Raw genomic sequence first — 26,343 nt, 5'->3', positions numbered from 1 at the left:
CCCAGTTTACTGAGTCATTTTTTTTTAAGTTGAGAAATGTGGCAAATTGATATTAGACTACATGACTCTCCAAAGAGGGTCTTTGTGAAGGGTTTCAGTTATGACTTGGCAACGTGAGATGACCATACTTCATCTCCAATGAAAGACTGATTTTCTTGGAAGAAACCTCAAGCTTCAAGCTAGACCGTGCTTCCTCATTCAATTTCTGAATCAGAACAGGAACGCTGATATAAAGGGGGCTGAACACCCATTAAACTTTTGAACTGTGACATTAGAATCATAACAGTCTAAACTTATCTGACTGGACTCTCTGTATACTGCTGATGTATTCATACATCACAAGTTTAACTGACATTTAGGTTACATTCTTTGAGATTTGTTGTTTGTACAATTGTGTACAATCATACAACTCTACTTGTCTGTTGATCACAATAAAGATCTGCACTGCAATTGTCCTTCTACAAATTTGAAAGAATAAAGATGGTATAAACGACGATACCCCATGCATGTCCTAGACTATTTTTTTGTGAGAAATGGCATATGTGAGAAACAAACACAATCACACAGTCCTACGACTGTCTTTGTCTCTTTTATGTAAACCAACAAGCTCGCAAACAAGGCCATGAAAACGTCTTGGCATTCGTGGATTGGCCGCACCCTAAATGAGGGGCATCACATGCATCTACCATGAAAATGACAAGACCATCCAACCAATCCCTCATTTCAGACACAGCAGACAAGGACTGAGACCTAATATAAAGGGCAAATCCAGTAGATTTATAATAAAGATATTTTTATTTCTACATTTTACCATTTCAAAGGACTCGCTCATTCATCTTAAAGGTAAGAACTGATGTTGTTTTGACCGTTTTTGACATTCTGCATACCGTCTACTTTATAATAACCAAAAGCATGGCAAACGCACAATTTGTAGTCACATAACTACTCTCAGAAACTGGTTTATTGTAAAAAAAAATACAATCTTAATGAATATATATAATTAAAAAATACATCATTTTTATTACAACATTTGTGCAACATTTTAAATGTATTACCTTGTAACTATAGCTGATGACCAAAGAGTATCTGAGAGAGATTGATCATTTTGGTTTACTGTAACATAAACATAGACAGGTGCTTAACATATCCTTTAGAGTCCTGAACCAGGATCAGTTACCCTTGCATCTGATTATTTTAGATAATGAAGGCATGCATGACCTGAAGAATTGGAGACTTGATCAGTGCTCCGTTTCAAATTCACACAGGCTTTACAATTCTAGTATCATGTCTGGTCTTCATCTTAAAATACAATTTCTATTTATTTCACTCACAACACCATTTTAAACCTTTTTTCTAAAGCAGATTATAAATGTATTTTTGTTGTGATTATCTTTAATATGATTGTTTATTCAGATATAGGTTTTTTTTTCAGGTAAGCTCAGTACTGACTTCCACTGGGATCTGTGAGAGTGAATCTGAATGAAACAGATTTGATATTATAAATGGGCCTGTGAGAATGCTTTGATCAGATTTGACACAGATGGACATTATTCCAAGAGATAACATTCTGAAGAAGCCTTTGATCTGGAGATTCCATTTAATCTTAAGATATGTTTGAGAGACTTCAAAACCATTTTAAAATGCCTGTTTTAGGATGGTTTCGTTGCTTTTGGATGAAGGCCTGGGGCCGTTATACCTTACATGACATTTCAGGGGCACCAGAGATTAAATGACAGATTCTAAACCACTAACACTTTTTTTTTCCCACAATATTGTTCACTGAAAGAATGTTTCTCAAATATACCTCAGAAAATAATTAAAAATAAACTAGTCTTAAGTGCATTTTTTTAATTTTTATATATAAAAGTTTGTCTAAAAGTCACAGTATTTGATCTCAGTATTTTTTTAAGGCTTCAAGACAGACTTCTATCCCCCCCCCCCCATATTCTATACTTTACTCTTTGAATGGTAGATCATTTTGGCCTTTGTGGTTTTAATGCTTAATGAAATTTCTACAGCAAGGGTTTCTAACATAGAGTGGTATTGTCTTGTGACATCAGCTGACTTGGCACGGGTCGGTCAAATATTGAATCCAGGACAGAATTGACATAGTTGAAATTAAATGACGCTGTCAGAAGTATGAAGAAGAAATTAAAATAACTGAAATCCTCCACATCATAAGTCACTCTGGATAAAAGTGTCTACTAAATGCATAAATGTAAATGTAATCATACCTGAATGTTTTATGTTCTGCTTCCAGAGCACAAAGAAGAAATGTCTAAAGCAAAAAACAGTGAGGTGAGTTTTCTTGCAGGGTCACTCCACACTGTTCATCTATTGCATTATTACCATGTTTAATAAGACACTGACTTGTCTGTGCAGGGGAATGTGCTAAAGCGTGTGGCGAAACTGCCACTCATCAGCTCAGCACTGCAGCAGGCCACTTCTGTCTACATGGGCGTGAAAGGTCGTTACCCGCTGCTCGGGTTTGTAGGAGGTGTAGCAGAGCTAGGCGTCCGTAGTGCATCCACAGCAGCCCTGAAACAAGCAGCACCTCTGCTACAGAACCTAGAACCAGAAAGTGAGTTCCTCATATGGTATCTCTAACACTGACATAACATAAACCTAGAAAAACCTAAAATGTCCAATGGAAATCAAATACTTGTCAGGACATCAATGGACAAAAGAAAGAGATACACTTCTAAAAAACATTTAACAAAATGCACAATGTTTTAAGAATGATCATTGTGATTTCATTGTGTGTCTGCCTTTGCAGTTGAGGCAGTAAACAGTTTTGCACTGGTGGGTTTAGAGCAGCTAGAGAAGCTTTTCCCGATTCTCCAACAGCCCACAGATGAGGTGAGTGTGTGAGAGAGGGGAAGGAACTACAGCAACAGTTGTTAATCGCAGCTGCCACATCTTGGCTGTTTGGTAAAAGCACATTTATTTGAACAAAATTAGTTGAGTTTTAAATGATTTCAATTACCATTATTATATTATATATTTTTAATAATTTAAATAAGTAATTAGACTTTAAGTATTTAAATTGAACTAAAACCATACAATATTATTACCTTTTTGCACATACACAAAAGGAATTTTTTTTTTTTTATTAAATTATTTTTTAATATGACCTTCAGTACATATATAGTGAGTTTACCATTTTACCTTAATAGTGTAAGCACTCACTTAAAAAAAAATCCATTAAGAGAATTAAAAAGGCAAGAAGACTGTATTGCTTTCATTTTTTATTTATAGATATTTAACATATTGTTATGATTAATCTTTAATTAACTTATAACTGCTACAGTAGCCTTTGTTATTCTAATGTTTTGTCTGTGTGCATGAGTCATTTTTAAGGCTGATGCTTATGTTTTACACACACACACACACACACACACACACACACACACACACACGCGACATATATATAATATATAAATTAATCATATGTACAAATAATGACAGGCCTATTTGTTTCATCAGTGTCCACTGAACGGAAAACAGTTGAGTTATATGCGACTTTGACTGTTTCGGTTACCGACACACTGTAATGTGAAGAATAAAAAGGTTGACTGTTACTTTTTACGGTTACTGTTATTCATCAGCTTGCCTTCTCTTCCCTCAGGTGGTTGCTGATCTTAAAGACGCTTTCTTCTCGAGGCTGGACGATGCGCAGTCTCGAGTGAATGATGAGCTGGACAGAGCCGTGGACAGATGGGATAAACTGATACAGCTAAGCTCGCGCCTCCTGGCGGAAGCTCAAGAGTCAGCAGCAGGGCGAGTGATCAGCGCGGGTCTGGATGAGCTCATCACTCAGTCAGAGGCGGCTGTGGCCTACTATCTACCTCTGCCACCCACGCTGCGTAAGAAATTCAAACAGACACTGACCGAACAGGGAGACGCATTTTTTTTTTTGTCTGAAATGATCATGAAACAACCACTTAAAGAAATGCATTAAAAATATGTATACAAGACTTGACCATAAGGGGGCGCAAATGTTCTTCTGTTTTGCTAGTCGTTTGGCACCGTCTCAGGGTAATATTTTATAAAATTAGCTTTTTTTTACACTGAAAAATTTCAGTTGTAGCCTGAGTAGAACCTCTTTCAGTTGAATTATGATTAATAGGTTTTTTTTTTAATCACAACCACTGTGCACGTTCTCTCTTGCAGGTCTTGAGTGGGAGAGAAGAGTGCTGAGCTATGAAGAAGAGGATAATGATGATGATGAAGAAGAACCTCGAATGTGGACACGTATCCGTAGCCTGTTGTTGTGCCTGTACCTTCAACTGTACCACAGACTGATGAAGCTGAGAGAAAGAATAGACAGCGTTTTACTGATGCTGGGGGCGGCTGCTGAAACGGTAGGCCCTGTTTAGAAAAGTAAATGGCTAAATCTTTGACCTTATCTTAACTAAATGCTTGGCCAAATGTTCATAAAGTCGTAGTGACTATTTGAGGATGGTACAAATATTCTTTTTCCAAACTAACTGCATCAACCAGTTTCTCAGTGGCTCCAAAAATCCACGTTATCAAGTCCTGAAACATGATCACTGGTAAATGGGGAATCATTTTTATATGCCAATTATATAATTTTCATATTTTAAAATAAATGTTTTTATTTTACCTTTCTAAATGTAGGGGGGGGGGTACTTGGGCCCTTCAAAAGAGACCAGGTTTAGCTTAAAACTACTACTAAAGTACTAAAAATACTTAATAAAATAAATGCTAACTGTATTTTAACTTCATATACTTAAACTAACTACAAATTACATTTAATAAAAGCTATATAGACATAATAAAAAAAAAACCTTGACAAGAACAACAAAATAATTAAATGAGAATGAAAACAGTGAATGAAATGAAAATGAAAACAGAAAATATGTACTAAAATAAGACTGAAGGGCACCCAGGATAATGAGGACGTGAGTCATGAGTCCGTAATGGAGAGTGGTATGTTAAGATTCAATCATAAAATAAATATAGATGCAGACATGTCTGGGTGAGAGATTCAACCATGTACACTGACAGGATGATATCGGCAGGGAGTGCCTCCTCAGAACATCCTCAAACCATAGCATATCCCCTCTCTTCTTGGAGCTTGAAGTTAAAATAGACAGTCTACGTGCTGCAGTACCATGCTGCAGTCATTCACCCTGCCCTGCCACCCACAGGGCTTCCTGTCTAGTCTGCAGTCTCACCCACATAGAATAAAATAACAGTAATTAACTTGTTCCAAATTAAGACCCCTGAGACACATTCAGGCAAAGGACACGGGGAAGGGGAGAGAACAGTTCAAGCTGTATTACAACCTGAGCTTAAAACATAATAAGTAGGACCCTTTTCACACTAATCCACATCATGCCAGATTGATAATACACTTAACTGATAACACAATGTTATTTTACATGTATGTTTCTAGTCATTTAGAAGTTGAGTAGATTCATCACTTCTGATTTGAATCACTCATTTCTACACTTCTTCATATTAAATTTAATGTTCAAGCTAGATAGAGGCATCTGATAGTCTAGCTTTAGCGACTTAAAAACGCAATAAAAAGAATTGGTGAAACGTTTCTGTTTGTGTAAAAGGAAAGCAATATTTTGTTTCTCAGAAATCAAAGCTGAAATCAAGAAGTCCGGCTGCAGTGTGTTTTTGATGGAAGTGCTTGTTTAGAGAGAAGATGGTCAAGATTAAGCTGGAAGCCCAGTGGGATCTAGTGCTACGTGCTGTTTGGCGGTTGAGGCATTCGACTGAAACACCAACTAACCCACCCGCGCACACACAGATAACACACTCAGGATGAGGAGAACAAACATTCTGCTAGCTTTCAGGAGAATCAAGACTCTCCCTTTAGACAACTGTTCTGTTTGCCAGAATTTACATATGACAGTATGTATATATATACTACTGGTTAAAAGTTTGGGGTCACAGTTTCTATTTTAAAGAAATAAATACTTAATTATTGTTATATTGTAAATGCTGTTATTTATATATGTATATATACACATATATATATATATATATACACACATATATATATATATATATATATATATATATATATATATATATATATTATTCAAAGAATCCTAATACAAATATTAAGTAGCACAGCTGTTTTCAACATTGATAATAATAGGTTTCTTGAATCTAATAATTGATAATAATGTTTCTTGAATCCCAACTCATCACATTAGAATAGTTTCTGAAGGATCATATGACACTGAACACTGGAGTAATGGCTACTTAAAATTGAGCTTTGCACTAACAGCAAAACATATATACACAGATAAATCAGTAGAGTGAGAGGTACATTAATGTGTATATTTATTTGTATACAGTGATAATATATATTTATATATAATTTTGTTTTCATTAGAAGAACTCTGGAACATATATATCTTCAGGTATTAACCCTGGAGTAATAATCATTACACACCATTCTTATTTTCCATTTTACCACCGTTCCTAAGATTCTACTCAATACCATCAAGCATAGAGTACCCCTCAGTTCTGCCTGGTTCGACTGATGGGAAAATGTTGTTCTCGTGTCCAGATAGACTCTACCTCAACTGACCTCTAGTAAACAGGCTGTAATGAAGGCTCAGACTTGTCTACCCATATGTTTAATATGGGTAGTCAAGTTTGTGTGCTGAGGATCACAGGGTCAAGGTGGACTATTGTCTGAACAGGGTCCTTTGGTGCTTTCGCAGCAGGAGGGTGGAGAGTAATTGGGGATGAGAGCATGAAAGCCCAAGTGCACTTTGTTCAAAAGAGTCTTAATTAACAAACTCTAAAGACACCCCAGAGGTCCTGGATTGCAGAAATGTGAGTGACAGATTGTGTTCTACCAAGAGTGATGCTGATCTGTCAGCAACATACAACAGTGAGACTTGGCAGCATAATGTCCTACAGTTTCACGTGTTGGTCACGTGCTGTGCAGTGAACCGGTTGTGAGGTGAAGGCCCAATGGGAATTGAGAACACAGAGGGGTCCTTCAAACTTGGCTGACCCACTTTCTTCTTCACCTAAATGGACTGACAATAAGAGGGCCCTACTGCCAAAGCCGGACTGTTTGTCCCTGTGTCTGCCAGAACTGGCCCCATTAATTTGCTCTGAGTACTCACGCTCACGTTGTCTGGCAGCAGATGAAGCTCCATGTGAGAGGTTGGCTACATGCGCATGAGGAGCTGTGTGGCCCAGCCTTAATCATAAGCCAGACTTCAATGCGGTTCCCCAGTTCAAAAGTATTCATATTCTTCAAATTCATAGCCACATCTGGTTCAAAATTGTGTATTTAGTGACAATGGCAGTTTTCAGCAATTAGTTGATTTATTTGCACAGAGGAATGAGTGTATCCCCCAAAACCCTTTCACGTTCCTGCAGGCAGTTTGTGGGAATGTGAATAGATAGTCATTACTGCCACTTGATCAAACTGTTAGGCCCCATTTCCAGGCCACTAGGTTCAGCAATAAAAACGTGACTTAATTAAAGTTCTGTGTATTGCTCAGTTTGGCATTCACATACTCTTTTTAATACCTAATGAGCTAATTTTCAAGTCTATCATAGTCTCTTAATTTCCTGATTAGGGATTGTTTGTCATTTGTCAGGTGGGTCTAATGCAGTTGATGGCGATGGTGGAGTCCCTGCTGCAGCTGCTTCTGTCATTTTACATGAGTCAGGTGCATCGCATGGCGGAGCTACGTTCTCTTCTCATGGCTCAGCTCACGTCAGGTATACAGGCACTGGAGGTTTTGCCCCCTGTACAGCAGATACTGGCTCTGCCTACCCAGGTGCGCACTATCATGAACGACCTACTGGAACTGGGACAGATTCTCATACAGTTGCTCATCAACACCACCCCACTCTATGACCTGGTGAGAACACACTCACGCACACACACACACACACACACACACACCCCCACACATTAACACATACACATACACTAAATATGTGACCCTGGACCACAAAACTTAATAAGGTCATAAGTCTGAAATAAATACGCTTTCCATTTATGTATGGTCTGTTAGGATTGGACAGTATTTGGCCCGAGATACAACTATTTAAAAACCTGGAATCTGAGGGTGCAAAAAAATATAAATATTGAGAAAATTGCCTTTAAAGATGTCCAAATGAAGTTCTTAGCAATGCAAATTACTAATCAAAAATTAAGTTTTTATATATGTACTGTAGGAAATTTTCTGTCTTCATGGAACATGATCTTTAATTAATATCCAAATTATTTTTGTCATAAAAGAAAAATCTATAATTTTGACCCATACAATGTATTTTTGCCTATTGCTACAAATATACCCCAGAGACTTAAGACTGGTTTGTGGTCCAGGGTCTAATATATCACTTTGTGTTCCCATAAAAACTAAATGAGTAAATCTTTGTTTCATCATAGTGTGTTGCATTAATCACATGCCTGGTTTGTTTTCTCTCCAGGTTACCATGTCATTTTAGATTAGGTACATAATGCTTTCAAGACACTGTACAACTTAATTAAACGTCAACCACATATAAGAACTGTTATAGTCTAAATACACTTACTTTTGGTTTCAGTCTGTTTAAACTAAATTGACAATATTTTGACTTTTTGTCAGTAAATAGTTCTGTTTTCCGAAATTAGCAAAATGCATTTTAATAAAAATATATTTTTTTAAAAGACCGCATAAATGTGTGCAACTCTGGTCTAACAGGTGGAGTGAGGTGAAGGTAATAGCTTTCATTTCAGTGACAATATACTGTACCATTCTAATATGTAATGGATTATCAAAATTAAAACAAAAAAGAACATACTTTATCAGTAAATTATATGAAGATAATTTAAGTTACATATTTTGAGTATTTTAAGGAAAATATACAATTACAAAAGTTTCAAATGTGTAAATTACTGAAAAAAAGAAAAAAAAGAGCAAAACATAAACTTTAACTAAAAATGTACTAAAATGTACATTAAAATAAATGTTCAGTTACGAACAAATGAACAAATTGCAAGCAATAGCATACTTTTTTCAGGTATGTCTAACAGTATTTAGGTATGAAATACTATAATGTTTATATATATATATATATATATATATATATATATATATATATATATATATATATATATATATATATATATATATATATATATATATAGTCCTTATTAAAGCTAAAGGAGTTATTCAGTCAAGCAAGATATGACCAGTGATTTTTTATTTTTATTTTGGTCAATAAATATAATAAATTAACTTAATACCTTAATCAAAGTAATAGTCTTGGATTACGACTTAAAAAAAACCCAATTCTCTCTTTGTCATTTATCTTAGTTTTATAATCTGTAATGCTCAGTGGTCGACTCCTGTTGTGTTTATTTGTGCTATATAAGTAAATGAAATGACTGATCCTATCTTTCCTCTCAGGTAAAACAGGTTTCTGATCTTGATGCAGCAAACAGTCCAATTCCAGATGAGCTGCCTGAGAGTCCCTCCAGCCCTGACTCTGCAAACAGCCTCTTCCTCAAGGCCATGGACGGTGGCCCGCGTCGCCGCAGAAGCCTTCACACCGGCTCCCGTCGTGGGTCTGCCAGCGGGCTTCCATCAAGCCCAGCTCTCTCCCCAACTCCTACCCCCGTCCCAGCAAATGGCCGTAAAGGCAGTTTGAAGCTAGATTCCCAGCCTTCAGGCACTCCTGAATTTGACACACTGGCTGTGCCCTCCACCGATATGATCCGCCGCCGTTCCTCAGCCACCGAGGTCCTGCTGGCTCCCATTAAGCAGATAGTTACACAGAGCCAACGGGCGTTTGAGTTTCTGAGTTCTGGCCCTTCATCTGAGGATCAGGTCATACCTGTGGAGGAAACCACAGAACATTAGGCTCCATTTTTCTCAAAGATAAGATTTAAATATAATCAGAGCATTTAAAAGCAGATCGCATCTCACAGGCTGTAGTAGGCCTAAAAAAACTAATGTGGTGACTAATTATTAAATAACATAATTAGCCTAGCATTCAGGACGTGTAGATGGTTTAAAAGCTAAAATAAAGCATTGTTTCAACTATGCATTACTTGAAATCAAAACAGTACAGATTTGTGCTCTGAAGTGCTGATTGGATATGTAGTGCTTTTTAGCTTTGGAGTTTCTAGAAGTTAGGGCAAAGAAACAACTTAACAATTGAGCAGAAATGAGAAATGTCATTTTTTTCAATATATATTATCATTAGTAGCATGTAACCCAACATTCTGTTTAGATCAAATAAAACTTTTTCTATTTTTCAGCTTTCTTAGCTCTTATATACTAGAAGCAGTTTTTAATCTATAGACTGTCAATGAATGACTGATAGTTAGATCAGTGCACTGAGTCAAACAAGATGATGCAAGGATTCTGATCAGTTGGAAATGAAACGTTTAAAATTGGTTTGACTTCCAGTCCAAGGTCACGCATGTTCAGTCGAGAGGAGAGGATAAGATAAAATCAAGGATGTGTAATTACGGAGTGAGAAACATAAAATGAAGTGTGTTTTACATAGACAGGCATGTAATGTTACTAAATGGTGTTAAGTGACATTTATAGCTAATATCCTAACAGCCTTTATCCTGTAGTACTTTTTTCCTATTACAAATGTTATATTGGCTTTAAATGTAATAAAACATTTTATAAATTGTTATTGCTGTTTGGAGTGATATTTGAGTATATAATGATTGTGTAAAAAAGGTAAATGTCCCTTGGTTATATTGTAATAATATTGTTTTTGTTATCTTTAGATTAAGAGAAAATACTACTGTTCGCAATTTTGGGGTCAGTAAGAGGTTTTTGAATAGCTTCAAATACAGTCCAAATGTTTAATACAATAAATAAAATACAGTAAATATATATAGTTAAAAATAATCAAGGCATGTTTTTTTTTTTTTTTTCACTTTATTGAGTCAATAGTTGAGATACAAGCAATGAAAACATTCCAAAAAAGGTCTAACAAAAAGGCAGCGTAGTTATATACAAAAGTGAAAGATTAAAATATATACAAGTCAATAACATGTACAGACACTCTTAATATCTCACTCTTAAGTTCACACCAAGAAAGAAAATTCTAACGAGAACTTTAACTGTAACTATGTTGGCATACACACCGATGGACAATAAAAGCTCAAGTCATGTTGATTCTGATTGGCTGTCCAGCAGTAGTGTTTGTATCATTCATTAGAATGATTAATTAAAGTTTATGGTTACAGTTATCACCCTCAGTGTGAACATGCCTTTACTCAAGTTGCATTTATACTACCACCAACCTAAAAAAAAACTATCCAGGAAATGATGTTATGGAAATTACAATATATACATCAAATACCTACATTTTACTACACAGTCTCCTCTCAATTGCAACATTTAATAATTTACATCTAAATGGCAGTGGAGGCTCAAATGGGAACAATGCAGTGCAGATAAAGTCCATCTCTATATTTCAGGCATCTGAAATCCGAAGCAGAAGCTCACTTGAATTGGTCTAAATCATTTGTTCAGAGCTGACAGATCTTTCTGTGAGAAATGACAAGAACAGATCCGGGCCATCTCTTGGTTTATTTCAATACACATACCCAGTGACCAACTTACATCAAAGCCCAGGATCACTTATTTCCAGCACATCTTTTATCACCTTGCTGTAACAAACATCATATACTTTTCTTCACCATAACACTGGGCTCTGAACTTTTAACATACTGTCTTCTCATACTTCTTCCTTCCAGCATCCATTAAGGTTAACAAGGCAAAAGTGACTTCCTTCGGCCCCAAAAACCCATCAGCCGGGGTCCTCTTCTCAGCTATTTAGATGCTAGGCTGCCAGGGGCCTCATATCTTCATCTCGCTCATCATCTTCAACAGTTCTTCACTCTCGTTTCTTTCCAAACACTGCGGACACGCTTCTGACTATACCCTTGATTCCAACCATTCCCTTTTTAAGTGCTTTGGACTCCTTGATGAGGTCCAGGATTTCGTTAAAAACCAGCAGCACACCGTGGTAAGTTTCAGCCGCCGAGATCTCGAAGAAACCGCAGTCTGCCGAGAGGGCGAACAGTCTGCCCTCCTCGCTCGACACGGCTCTCTGATGCAGCAGGTCTCGCTTGTTCCCCACGATGATGATTGGGGTAGATGCGGACAGCTTCCGAGTCCGGCGGATGAGCTGCACCTGTTGCCGGACCACCTCAAAGCTGGAGCGATCGCAGATGCTGTAGACCAGGATCACACCGTCTGCCCACTGCAGCTGCTTGTCACTGATGGATTCAGTTGTTTCACAGCTCTGGAGAGTCAGAATTCAGAGGGTCAGATCACATCAACTTCAACAAGAAAGGATGATCTAAAAACCTGAATAAATGCAATAAATGCTGTTGGCAATCTATATTTCCAGCAAAATTAAAAATGACAAAAATGTCAACTTCACACCTGCATATAGTATAAAATTCAATATGATTATTATTGTCACTATATTTGGCTAATTATTAGGCTTTTCCTTCATTCTTTAATTCATAGGTAGCATTTTATTAGTCAGTAAATCAAATTTAATGTATTTAAGCATATTTCCTCAGATTAAAAAGTATGCTGGCTCATTAGAAATATAAATTCAGTCAATTGTTTAAACTTTTCTTTGGTGCTGTAGGTAGAATTTCAGATTATATACAGTTTTTTATTTTATTTATTTATTGTATTTACCCTAGCTCTATTTTAATATAATAAATAGCCTATCAATCTAGGACAAAAAAAAGCTTAATAAATTAACATAAATAAACAATTACATTTTTCAACAAAATATAAAATTGACACTCAAACCATTTTTTTGACTCCATGGTGAACATTCATGGTGAATACTTAGAATACTAATGTAAAATATAGAAAAAATTTTATTTATTTTTTTTTACACCGATTTTTCACACCGATTTTTCCTAATAGCCAACGAGTAAAAATTTATTTGGACTAACTTTATTTTTTTTTTATCTTATCAGAATAAAACAAACTGACCGACCAAGAATGAGTCAAGGAATTAATTATTATTATTAACAGAACCTATCAAATTAATTAACATAACACAATTTGACCTCTTTATGCATTCTAGTAATATTTCTAACAAAATACACGCCATACCTGTGGATACAGGGAGTCCCAAATATTTAAGGCTATCTCTCGCCCATCAGTCTTGTCAATATGACTGTATATTGATTCTGAAAGAGAGCATATCGAAATTAAAATGAACAACATGTATGCTTTTATGAATGGTATTATAGTTGGCTATATCTAATTTAACTTACCAATGTCCCCATATTCTCCGATGAACCTTTTGGTGAGAAATCGCACAGTGAGGGCTGCAAACCAAAAAATATAATACATTATTATTCGCAAGCTAAACAAAGTAGACTAAAGAAGCATGACATAAATTTCTGTATTTAAAGTCAAGTTCAGTTTTGTGCTCACCTGATTTCCCAACATTTTCTGCACCAAGCAGCAGAACATTTGCCTCTTTGTGTTGATTTCCATCCATCGTTTTGCTGCCCAACTGAAGATTTGGTTTGTCCAGAACAACCATTTCACCGAGTGAAGACCGTGAATGACTTGAGTGTGGAGTGTAAGCTTCTCAAGCTTCTTCAACTATATATATAAAAACAGTGGGTGGGGCTTATGGAAGCTGAGTCGACATTAAACCAATCAGAGAACAGTGCGCCTGTTCGCATTAGCAAACCGCTAAAATCTAAAGTAGCCACGTGATCAGCCCAGTTAGACGTCCACAAGCTACATCAGAGACTTTGGCTACATCAACAGCAAGGTTTTTTTTTTTCGTCTTTCCACCACAATCCACTCAAACCGCCCTAAAGCTAACGCAAGAGATACAGCAATAAAAAAGGTTTTAAAATGTTTTATAACAAAATAGTTGGGATACAACTACAATTTATGCCATAAATATATTCTAGAGACTGACTTTTATTTAAACCGACCATTCAAAAGTAATATGAAGGTATAATTTTTACGTTTTTATTTTTAGTCTTTTTAACTACATTTCCTATATATATATATATATATATATATATATATATATATATATATATATATATATATATTTACCTAACGATGTTATTTAACCAGGCCCCCGCTTTAGAATTTAAATCTTAAAATTCCACTTATTATAACCTAAAGAAAGAATTAAATTAAAAATCATCAACCATTTTAATTCGATATTTCACATTATTGCAGCACCAATGGTAGTGGGTGGAGCAAATAACACAAAAAAGTTAAATATAGGGTTATTATGAGTTAGGTAAAGGCCTATATGTGAGACTGATGCAGTGATGATTGTTTTAATAAGCGCTAACGATCAAGTCACATTGAAAACAGAGCAACGTCATGCAACCACAGGACCATCGCGCCCTCTGCTGGCATCAGAGCTACATGACAACATTGATGCTAATAATTTGAGTCCCGTGACAGATCAAGGAATAAAGTGACTAGAGAAAGAAATGTGACCTTGGATAAAAATAATCTGTTTAATACACATCTTACTTAAAGTTAAATCTAAATAAGCAAACTACAATAATAAACAGAAATTGGTCTGGTTCCCACTTCACAAGAGAATACAGAAGAATTTTCAAAAGTCATGACTAAGGCTTTAATATTCAGCAGCTGTAATTATCTTCACAGCCATCCTTTTCCTTCCCTTTATCAGTGCAGGATTTCTTTGCAGCTGTGCCACAGTTCGCCGTGAAAAACTCTCTCATGCGTTTCAAAGTGTTTCTGTGCTTCTCCTGTTCAGTCTCTGTCTCTGGTGTTCTGCTTGGATCTTTGCTGCTTGAGTGATTTAGGAGAGAAGCATGGAGACTCTTCCCAAAAGATTCATTCAGCTGGTGCTGGAAAGACTGTTTAAGTTTGGCAACCATGTTTTTCCTCTGTAGAAATAACAAAAAGAGCATGTTGTTATTGTATAACATTCAATGCGATGATAATTAGGTTTGAAGCTTAGCAGTGATCAGCTGAATGGCAGTGATTTACCTCCGAGTTCATCATCAAGATGTCAAAAAGAGTCCAAACATCTGACACCAGCTCAGCAACTGTCCGATAAGGCGGCTTCCGTTTCCCCAGGAGTCGGCCGAGTATTATATCAAATTCGGCTGTTTTTGAGTGATTCTTTAAAAACAAAGCACAGCTCATGAGGTCATTTTTAATCTGGATCTATTGATTTATTCAAAAACACGTTCAAATGTGAAGCAAACTACAAAACCTTGTGGTGTGACAGAGGCAGAAGCATTCAGGCAAATAAAGAAACGACTGAAGATTGAAAATGACTATGTATCAAGTTCAGTAAGTCTATTAATATATCTAATAATTTGCTTATAAAATGGCTTATAAAAAAGTTAGTTCAGGTTGTAAAATGTCAGGTGGTACATTATAATTAAGAATATATAATTGTATTATTATTACACATATTTTTTTACATCCATATATATTATATATATAACATTTATAAAAAATAAAATACAATTTGAACATTAAGATTTAAACTCTTGCAAGTATTCAAGGTGTAATGAAAATATGTTTTTAATTGATATTTACACCACATGATCTTTTTTTAATTAAATTTAAACTTTCGTTAAAAATTGTAAAAAAAAAAATTATTTATTATATAACAGCATGAATACAAAAAATATATATTTCTAAAAACATAGCACAAGCTAAATCAACCATATCTTTACCTTGCACATTCTTATTTGTCATTGACCATTCAATAAACTATCTGGAATAATATTATTGTAATATTGGAGGATCATCAGTATTTGTGATGGTTTCACATTTTACTGTTAAAAAAGTGAATTGTGGACTAAAGAAGCTCAAGTTATGCTAAATACAACATTTGTTGTGTATTTACCTTGGTGGCGCTGAAGAGCAGGCTCTTGTTCTCCTCACACAGGAGACCAAAGAGAAGCTTCTCACACTTCTGAACAGAATAGATGACATTATATTGGTGTGATTTTTTTTATATCATTTTAGGACAAGAGATAAAATACGTGGCATGACATTATACTAAACTACAATCCTCTCCTAAAATATCCTTTTAAAAAGTGTAGCTATGAATGCAGATTCTTTCAGGCTGGTGGTGTCTCACTCTTTGATCTTCCAGACTCAGATTAGGCGTCCTCATCTCCTCACTGCCATACACAACGGTCTCATTTACATCCTGGCATAGCAAACACACCCAGTCCTTACTGCAAGAGAAAAGAAATACACCAAGACTCAAATAGTGGACGAAGAAAACAGTTATTGTTCTTAAACGCGCAAGCTTATCAAACTCCGAAGTCTTATAAATCATAGATACTCTAAAATCAAGAATTGTACAGTGTGATAAAATGTACGTTTCCGACGGTCTCACCAAGGTTTTTTGAGAATTGGTGGGATGTGACAGTCATAGTGAAAAGCATAGCCACATTTTGCACACAGGAGTGGAGCTCCTGCAGACAGACACACGGCACAGAACTCTACGTCAGATGCCGAGGAGCTGTCGCTGTCTTGGGATACAGAGCAAGAAGAGGATCTAGATGGTAATGGATCTTTATGCCATCTCCACACCTGGTAAACCTGGGGAAGAACAGGGCACAACTGATAATAGCTGTGGTGCTAACATGGCTTTATTTAGCAAGAGTCATATGTTCTCAGGTCTTTCCAGCTCTAAGTGTCCAGTCCTTACCTGTCCGCCCTGGGATTCCTGCACGAATGTGTGACCTGTGGAGGCGTCTGTAGTGAGGTGGAACTCTGGGAGTGGCTGTCCACTTGGAGGCAGAGAGATGGGCAGACACTCAAGAGAAACACGTAGAGACCTATTGAACAGAAAACAGAGGTCCCCGGTCAAACAAAGACTTTTATTCAGCGAGGACACATTTATTTGATCAAAAGTGACATATAATTAAGTTACTCAAATATTTATATTTCAAATAACTGTTGTACTTTTGAACTTTTTCTATTCATCAAGGGATCATTAAAGAATGCATCACGGTTTTCACAAAAACATTAGGCAGCACAACCGTTTTCAACATTAATAAAAAATATGTTTCTTTAGCACCAAATCAGCTAAAAAGGATCAAGCGACACTGAAGACTAGAGTAATGGCTTCTGAATCACATGAATAAATTTCATTTTAAAATACATTAAAATGGAATACAAAAGAAAACAATGGTTATTTTAAATTGTACTAATATAAAATCACAGTGTTACTCTTAAAATGTTGATTAAATAAATACAGCCTCGGTGAGCAAAGAGACTTCTTTCAAAAACTTTAGGAAGGTAGTGTAAATAGTATTAACACTATTAATAACATTATTAATTGTTATTACAAACATTATTTGTGACATAAAGGAGGTTAATAATTAATGTGATGCAGGAAGGATGTAAATAAGCACTATAGATTACACTAAGAAGAAGGTCTTCAACCAATACTATACTATATACTATATACTGAGTCCACCTCTTGAGTTGTTTGATTTGTCTCCTGAAGTGTTCCAGCGTTACTAAAAGATAGAGAAGAAGCAGCAAAAAAGAAATGAGTAAGGAAAACAAACACTATACTTCTGGCAACTCTTTTGAGAAGAAAATCACCTGAAGATTCATTGTCTTCTTTTTTCACCTCCCTGTAGTCAAAGGCACTTCTGACAGTCTTGTCATGAGTTGTCCTCTAGTAAGAAAAGAAAGCTTTTGAGTGAAACACCGATCTCTGACATACAACTCTCCATACTTCTATCTGTAAGAACCAAACATCCACCAACCTCCCCGTCAAGGTCTTCTGATGTGCTACAAGGAGTTGAATCCGCTGGAGGTGTGGTGTTCAGATTGTCTTTGGACGTGACAGGTATGCTTGTTGTCTCTACAAGCTGACGGAAAGTTGTCGGCATTCCAACGCTCCAGTGTTTTGGTCTAGAGTAGTCCTTGGTCGATGGCTGATTGTCTAGAGTTTGCCTTGAGCATTTTTCTGTGATGGTGGAGAGATAATCCTGGTGAATGTTGGATGGGCCAGAGGAGTGGGCAGGATCTGGTGAAGGTTTTTTTGGAGCGGTCTCTGACACAAGGGAGGTGTGCAAGTTGCTCTCCAGATGATCCGTATCAGTGAAATTCGTGCTGCTCACGTCTGCATCCTGATCACAGGCAGAATCAGCCAAGGCCTTGACTGGGACGGTAATGCTATTGTAGGTGCTGCTCTTACTCTGGTGGGTGTTGTTGCCACTAATGGTAGCAGAAGACATTGGGTTTACAGGAAGTAAAGAACCACTAGCTGTGCTTGGGATGGCATTAGAAATTGTACTGGAGGGATTTGGTGCACAAGGGCCATTGGCTGCAGTAGCGTCATTTAAAGAAAGTGTGTTTATGGTTGAAAGGACAGTTAAGGGAATATTGGGTTGCATAGAAAAAGAATGTCCAGGCCCCATGAAATTGGTTTGTATTGGATGGGTCAGTATGAGTGCTTGGTTGCAAATTGGTAAAGAATGGGTTAGTATGGTTGATTGGTTGTTGGCTGGCATTGGTTGAATTAATACAGGCATTTGGTTGTTGGGTGGTACTGGATGAGTTAGTATGGGTGTTTGGTTGTTGACTGAAATTGGTTGTTTTTGGTTGTTGACTGCTGTTTGATGAGTTTGTAGGGGTGTTTGGCTGTTTGCTAGCATTGGATGAGTTGGCATGAGTGTTTGGTTGTTGGCTGATGTTTGATGAGTTAGTATAGGTGTTTGGTTGCTGGATGGCATAGGGTGAATTTGTATGGGTGTTTGGTTGTTGATGGGTGCTGTATGAGTTGGTACAGGTATTTGGTTGTTGGTTTGTATTGGATGAGTTGGTGTGAGTGTTTGGTTGTTGACTGGTATTGGATGAGTTGTTACAGGTGTTTGATTGTTGACTGGTATTGGATGAGTTGTTACAGGTGTTTGATTGTTGACTGGTAATGGGCGGGTGAGTAAGTGTGTTTGAGAGACCTGCATGGTGGGGCAATCAGCCTTCCCACGTTTGGCTGACTCAGAGTTATTGTTTATTTGAGATGCTGTGCAGCTCATGAGTGGAAGAAGAGGCTGAGAATAAACAGACGGAGAATAATGAATGTGAGGTTTAGAAGCAGACTGAGGAAAATATGGGTTCAGTGAGGGACTGTAAGCATGTTTGGATTGCTGAGGCATGACTTCATGAGACTGGACTTGGACAGATGGTGAGGAAGATGAACTATGAAGGTCTGAAGAGGAACGTTTAGATTGATTCGGTTGGGATGAGGCAACACTGTTACATGCAGAGTGGGCCTGGTTAGAATGAGATGGCTGGCTGGGTTGAGATGGATCAAGCACTCTATGAAGGGACTGGTTCATTTGCACAGTCCTAGAGGAGGCACAGGGACGCAGTGCAGAGCTGTTGAAAATCCATTCACCAGGAACCTGTGCATCTACACTTGAGGATCTGGGTGCAGGATGAAAATCAGCAGTTATAGGAGAATTAGGATTTGAGCTTTTCCCAGACACAGAGTCTAACTGAGTGGAATCAGTTCTCTGAGTGGTAAATGGGACATGAACCTTTCTAATCCTCAAAAATCCTGGGCAAAAAAGATAATTAAGAAAGAAAAAGATGTTAGATTCATAGATTTTTATAAAACGAAGATGCATTTTTCTAATAAAAAAGTGGCAAGTTTTATTTTACCAAATTTCATAATGTGCTGGCAGAGCTCATTCTGAATCTGAAGGTGCAGTTCAATCATGGTCTCGGGGGCGTTTGCCTTCTGGGACAGAAGCTTTTTCCCCTGGGTCTCAATCTGAGTTAGAAACACAAAACATATGGCAGGGGGCTAAACAAACATTTAGGATCTGAATGAATTCAAGTTTTAGTCACAAATAGAGTAACGACACATGAAAAATATGAATATACAAATAAATCTTGGGGGGGGGGGGGGGTCTTTTACATAATCAGTATGAATGTATTATGTAATACAATGTATTATGATATGTATATGATATACAAGCAATAAGCAAAAAAACAGAACAGCTTACCCTTTTTGCGTGGACCAGGAGGCAGTGGCCCTCTGTGCATAGGATCTTGTCAATAAAAGCTGCTATATACTCCTGACAGCCTTCCAACCTGTTCAGAGATGTCTTCTTCTCCAACAAACACCCCACCTCCTCCGCAAATACAGCCTTAATATCAAACATTAAAAAAAATTATCAACAGTTACAGGCTAACTGTTTTACAGATAAATAACAAGGAAGTCATTCAAAGGAAAGGCTGAGCACTTTCAGATAATGCTAAAGTATATGGGTGTTTCTCAGGGAGAGTTAGTACTTTTCTTGTCTTTCTCATAAGAGTTTGAACTTTGATACCAAACCTCAGCCTTTATTGTAGCTCAGAATCTTTTGCACAGAAAGAGTAAAGGATCGTTTTCATGATGTGATGGAAATTCTTTGATGGAGAGTTTAGAGAATGTGCTCCAATACAAACCTTTCAATTAGTATGAAATTTGAATGCTGCTTTTATTTGTTTTGCTTAATTCCTGTTTCATATTCTTAACAGTGATATGCTTACACTGAAATCCAAAAAGTTTAAATGTATTTGGCTCTAAGCTAGGAAGGTCAAAAGTACATCTAACAACATTCATAAAAGGATTTGGAACAAATGTATACTATAACTAAATCAGTCTTATGAAGCAGTCTAGGGAAATTATTTGCCTATATGAGTGTAACCAATCAAAACTATAAATATAAAAATCATGTACTGCATGTAAATGAGGATTATTGAGTTCTAAATGCTTACCTCTATCAGCTTCAACATCTGTGTCGCTTTCAGAACCAGAGTCTGATAAATGGAGTGGACTACCTGTGTCAACATCTTCTTTGCTGCTACTTTAATTCGTTCAATTTCCTTCAATCTAACAAAGACAAAAATATTCTCAACAACACAATAATTACACACAAGAGGGAGATGTGTGTAATTATTGTGTTGTTGAGGAAAAGCAAATGTCTGCAAAGCAAAACCATTATAATGCAACTTTGGTTGCAAGCACATCTGTTAGAAACTGCTACTGTCCTGCAATATTTAGTGAGCTATGACAGTCTGAAAAGAATATTGTGACCGCATTACAGTTCCATATCACTTCACATAGTTAACAGTCAAAACGGTCACGCAGTTTGCACAAAAAGATGCCCTGGCGATTTTATCACCTAAATAGTGTAGCAACTTAAAGGCCAATCGCTTTCTTTCTAATAACTTCATTAATAACTGCATAAGAATTCAATCAACGGCTCAAGCCTCCATTACCAGCTTTAAAATAATGTTTTGGAACTAGGAAGAGAGGCACTGGATGAGATGCTAAAGAAATAATCCTACTCACAATAGCGATTTAAGAACAAAAACCAGACGGGTCCCTTTAAATATATCATCTGATCGATGTCATGAGGTGTAGTTACCGTAGTATAAGTGGAATAATTACGGAAACTCTTAGTTTTAAATTCTTTAAATATTTTATTTATTCACCCTATTAAATTATATACTTTAGAACATTTTAAACTTTGATTATAAACAATATTTATCTTCTTTTTGTTTCATTTCATCTTTTTAATAACGTCTTATTTGTATATCATTTCCTATACCTATACCATGCATATTTTAGTTTTGTTTTTTAAAAGTCTTCATCTCATTATCACCACTCATTTGATAAAATCTTATGTCCTTTGCCAACCCAAGCCTCAAATACACCATCTAAAGTCGAAAAAGCTGTAAAAAGATCTGTCTTCATGTCCATTGTTAATATTGCAATGTGAAATGAAAAAATCTAATTTTGTCTCTTTGACTGGCTTTGTTTTTTTTTCTTTGTTTTCAAGCCAATATGTCGATAATACATTAATTTACTGATCTTATTAACATTAAGTTACTTGATTACAAATCGTTTTAACAAATAGATGCATCTCAATAAATTAGAATGTGGCGGAAAAGTTCATTTATTTCAGTAATTCAACTCAAATTGTGAAACACTAAAATCCCTTTAGGAACTATGAGTGAAACAAGGATGTGACCTTTGAGAAAGACTTTTAACAGTATGTCTAGTTTGTTATTGACAGACTGTTCATTAATCTCAATTCCAGCTTTGGGGATCCACTGTTCTGCACACTCTCTGTCTTATCTGACACACTTAGCTCAGTCCAATGAATCTCTCTCTAAACTGACGATCTGAATCAAGAATGTTAAATGAAACAAGAGTGTTTCAGAGTAGGGGGTCCCCAGGACTGGAATTGAGAACCAGTGATTTAAATGGTTTACTGTAGATTTTACCAAGATAAGATGCAAGTCTACATGGCTCCATTCAGTTACCTTGCCTCTAGGAGCAGCAGGCTGCTGATGACTGTATCTTTCTGATGTTTGATGGAGTCCAACAAACTCTGCAGCTGCTGTCTCTGAGATCCCACAGCTTCCTCCTGCTGCACAAAACTGACACATAGATGGACATGTAAAAACACGGGCAAAGAGACTGTGATAAAGTATTGTTGGGGAGGAAAATCGAAATATATTAAATAGTTTTGGTCTAACTCCTCCAAATATCACAAAGTTTAACAGCTAAGCAAATTATTTAACCAATAATCCAAAACGCAAAAAATGCACCTATAGTATCACATGCGCTGATCTGAGTGGGTCAATATGGACTATACCTGTGGCCCCTATGAGTGATCAGCTGACAGTCCTTACAGGTGAGCTCTTCACAAACAAGACAGAAGAACCTCAAGCTCTCCTGAGTGTGTGAGGGACAGGGTCTTCTCTGTATCCAACCTGAACCATACAAACAACAGAACAGAACAGATGTAAGGCACAGAAGCACAGAAGTTCATAGTGTAACAGAAAATATTATTTTCTCTATGTGTATCAATGTCACTGCTTATGCATGATTAATTTTGTTCATTTTAATCTACTCTGAAAGCCTTTGTTCAATGCTAAACGAATTTGCATGATTATATTGAATAAATTCTATGTTTTTCTCTGAGGTATGTTTTGGTTGTAACTACCCTGGATCACGATTACAGGCAAATAAATTTGATTTGATCATTTAAACAATTGAGTGGTCTGACTTTAATTTTACAGATGCATTTGCACCACAACAGCAGTGTTAGTCTGAAATGTGCAGGGACTTTGAGTCTAACCTGTGGGTGGTTTTTTGGGTGTGACTTCATGGTCACGGGTCACTTTTACCCTATGATGAGCAGAAGTACAGTCCAAACACAGCGCCTCCTCACACTGGACACACCATCCACTAACCTCACTCTCTTCACACCCGGCACACTGAAAAGATGAAATTAATATTTTGCATTAAGATTAACAATGGAAGACAAAGAGGAAATTCATCCTTTATGTAAGTGCTGGAATTCTTTGGACAAGTTTAAAGTGCATATTGCAGGTTAGAGACAGAGTGATTCTACGTATAGAACAATTATGTAGGAATTCTCTCTCGATGTCTCAATTCTCTCTCTTTGCGTGGACAAAAAGCCCTCTTAGCAATATTATTCGTAGTTGAGTTCTTGGTCACCAGGATCAATGGCATGGATAAACGTGAATTATTATTAGAATATTCCTGGGATGTCCCTGCTCTTTTGCCCGGACAGCAGGCTCATAATTGTATGGCTGTGGTCTGTTATAGGAGTATGAATAAACATTTACTATTTCCTCAGTGTCCGAACTGTCATTGGGAGCCATTGTTCTTCTCTTATTTAAACTGACAGCCCTCCTGTTACGCCACTTCTGTTTTGGCCATTTTCAGATGCAGAAGTAAAAAAGAATTTCACAAAAGAACTTCAGAAGCATCAAGTAGCAAATTTATAAGTGTATTTTAAACTAAATCTAGGTACCTAGTTCTACATAATTTTTCTATACATTGGCTCAGTGGGTCTCTAACCTGCAATATGCACTTTACGGGCTTAAGGGTCTTTATCGTTCTTTGTGTGAATGACCCTTTATATGACTTGGCAAAATCTTCTGCCGATTGAGTAGGGAGTGAACTGAATGTACCATTTTTTTCAAAACTTTCTCCATAATCTGTGCACTCTTACCTTGGGAATCTTGTTATTGTTGGACGTGTCTTCAAAAATGGCACATTCTGTGACCTCAGACAAGCAAAAGGACTGTGCACATAATGGACAATCTAGAAAGAAAGAAAGAAAGAAAGAAAAAAAAGCCTCAGACACACGGTAACACTTTATAATAACTTTCATTTATAAGTCATTAACAAACATTATATAATGCTTAACAGATCATTAGTTAATATATTCACATAGCTAGAAATATGAGATAATGTTCTTGTCAATGTTTAATAATGAACTTACTAATCATTACCTTATGACTAACATATGATTTTTTTAATGCAAATTGGAATACAAAATGTTTTTAAACTTTCAGTTCATATGATCTGTGTTTCGTTTGTCTTTTTTTTTGTAGAGTAGACCTCTATTTACACATAATCTATTAATTAATTGTTCATATTTTTGCCCTACCCAATCTAAAATGGAAATATCATTTTTTGCAAATGTTTATTAATGTTTACTAATCATTAATACCTTTATGAACGTTATCTCGATGACAAAAAAGTGTCCTAAAAGACCCGTCCAGAAAGATTTGTTTGAACATCATCTAATGTTTAGTAAGTTTATTAACAAACATTAACAAGCTTCTTATCTCACATTTCTAACTCTTTGAATATTTATTAACTAATGATCCATTAAGAGTTATATATATATATTTTAATGGTTTATTAAAGTTATTATAAATTGTTACAAGAGTTGGTAAATATTTTTATACTACACCTTGTTTGCTTGACAGTTTTATCAACCAAATTGAAATGATTTGAACAAATCACATTTCTTTCAGCAAAATTATGAACTGTGGTATCTTTAATGTTAATGCAAATTATATGCAACATGTAAATGAACCTTGTTAATAAAATATAATCAAAATTACATGTGCTTGCATTTGGTTTTATTGAAAGCAATATATATTAGGAATTATAATAGCAATTATATATTCCCTATGTAAACATGACAACAAAGAAACGTCAAAGTAACGCAGCGTTTCTATTTTTCAGGGATTGTGAAGTGGCCACTTAAAAAGAAAAAAAGAAATGTATCGTCGAAACTTCCTGTATCGATAGGAAATACATCAGTGAGCTGCGTGTTTTTTTTTTTTTAAGATCATTACTGTGCATTCATAAAAAGTGATTAAACGTTACAAATTTCACTGAAATATTGTTTTTAAAATTATTGTCTACTATGTAAATAATATGTTTTTTATATATATTTATATAAGAGCTAGTTGTAACTGTTCATCTGGCCCCCAATGGAAAACACAACCTGACCCCGGACAATAACTTCAAGACCCCTTATGTAAATAATCGTCGGGGCTAATGTTACAGAGTCATTTAAACCCATGAGAGCCTATTTCGACGTTTTAAACAACGCCACGTAACGAGTTGGACTTTAGCGAGCGGCCCATTGAAACCAGTCAAACTGAATTGTACAAAGCGAGTTCTCACCTCGTGTGGCTCCATCTGTGCAGATCTTCGTAAGGCACGAATTGCAAACTATATGCAGGCAAGGCAGAAGTCTGGGGTCTGCAGAAGAGTTTAGGTGTACTTTACAAACAGCGCAGCGTCCGTAAACACTTTGTAAAACCGGGTGAGGCGAAGCTGGACGCCCCGTTTGGTGAGGGGTAAACATCTGTTTCTTAAGAAAAAAATAATGTAATCAGAGGTGTAACCGCAGACGAAATGTCTCTTTATATGCCACACAGGGAAATCGACGCGTAACGCTTATTATTTTATGAAGCATTAGTGGAGCTAACGGTTAGCCGATGATTGTGTCGTTCCTAATAGTAATGTTCGGTTCTTCAACGAATCGTTCAATTGAACCGATTCACAAACCGAACTTTAGTTCCGGGTCGATGACGCAGGACGCACAGCCGAAGTAGCAAGTCCGACACGAAAATAACCGAATGAGAAATGGCTCTGAGTTTAACCAACTGTCGAAATTTGCCGAGGATTCTGACGAGTGAGTTTCACTGCGTGTGTATCACCGAAACCTGAACGAGCCTGATAAGTTTCTTATAACAAACAAAACAAACATAGGCTACTGGAGATATGTTTAAGAATCGTTGTATTAAAAAGCCCAGAATTTTTATTAAAACATGAAAAACCTTAACACGGTTTATTCTGCTTACAGATCATATTTTAAGTTGTGTAAGCGAAATCAAGGCATTTATAAGACAGGTTTATTCTTTCTTTATAGTTTAGACATCTAGAACATATCCGCGATTGTTCATCAGTGTCTGTAATGTGTGC

The 26,343-nt window shown here is 36.4% G+C and overlaps 3 protein-coding genes across 3 annotated transcripts; 1 reads left to right on the top strand and 2 right to left on the bottom strand.

Annotated features, from left to right (window-relative positions):
• Window positions 1-705: 705 nt before the first annotated feature.
• LOC113059134 (perilipin-3-like) lies at window positions 706-10,673 on the top strand. Its single transcript, XM_026227409.1, has 8 exons — window positions 706-843; window positions 2,261-2,298; window positions 2,383-2,581; window positions 2,777-2,859; window positions 3,629-3,866; window positions 4,174-4,364; window positions 7,614-7,880; window positions 9,417-10,673. The coding sequence occupies exons 2-8, from the start codon at window positions 2,275-2,277 to the stop codon at window positions 9,867-9,869; spliced, it is 1,455 nt and encodes a 484-aa protein (XP_026083194.1). The 5' UTR covers window positions 706-843; window positions 2,261-2,274; the 3' UTR covers window positions 9,870-10,673.
• A 225-nt stretch (window positions 10,674-10,898) lies between these two features.
• LOC113059133 (ras-related and estrogen-regulated growth inhibitor-like protein) lies at window positions 10,899-13,920 on the bottom strand. The gene is made up of 4 exons (XM_026227407.1): window positions 13,452-13,920; window positions 13,289-13,342; window positions 13,125-13,201; window positions 10,899-12,285 (listed from the first exon to the last, which is right to left on the bottom strand). Exons 1-4 carry the CDS (start codon window positions 13,561-13,563, stop codon window positions 11,875-11,877), a joined length of 654 nt encoding a protein of 217 aa, XP_026083192.1. The 5' UTR covers window positions 13,564-13,920; the 3' UTR covers window positions 10,899-11,874.
• Window positions 13,921-14,491: 571 nt separating this feature from the next.
• trim33l (tripartite motif containing 33, like) lies at window positions 14,492-25,913 on the bottom strand. The gene is made up of 17 exons (XM_026227406.1): window positions 25,540-25,913; window positions 24,065-24,156; window positions 23,162-23,300; window positions 22,676-22,793; window positions 22,341-22,457; window positions 20,787-20,901; window positions 20,030-20,173; window positions 19,683-19,794; window positions 17,780-19,578; window positions 17,613-17,688; window positions 17,482-17,524; window positions 16,708-16,837; window positions 16,393-16,598; window positions 16,129-16,228; window positions 15,892-15,960; window positions 15,018-15,152; window positions 14,492-14,914 (listed from the first exon to the last, which is right to left on the bottom strand). Exons 1-17 carry the CDS (start codon window positions 25,721-25,723, stop codon window positions 14,645-14,647), a joined length of 3,849 nt encoding a protein of 1,282 aa, XP_026083191.1. The 5' UTR covers window positions 25,724-25,913; the 3' UTR covers window positions 14,492-14,644.
• Window positions 25,914-26,343: the final 430 nt, after the last annotated feature.

The sequence above is a fragment of the Carassius auratus genome, chromosome 41 (genome assembly GCF_003368295.1).
Source record: "Carassius auratus strain Wakin chromosome 41, ASM336829v1, whole genome shotgun sequence".
NCBI lineage: Eukaryota > Metazoa > Chordata > Actinopteri > Cypriniformes > Cyprinidae > Carassius > Carassius auratus.
This window is presented reverse-complemented; position numbering and strand designations above follow the sequence as displayed.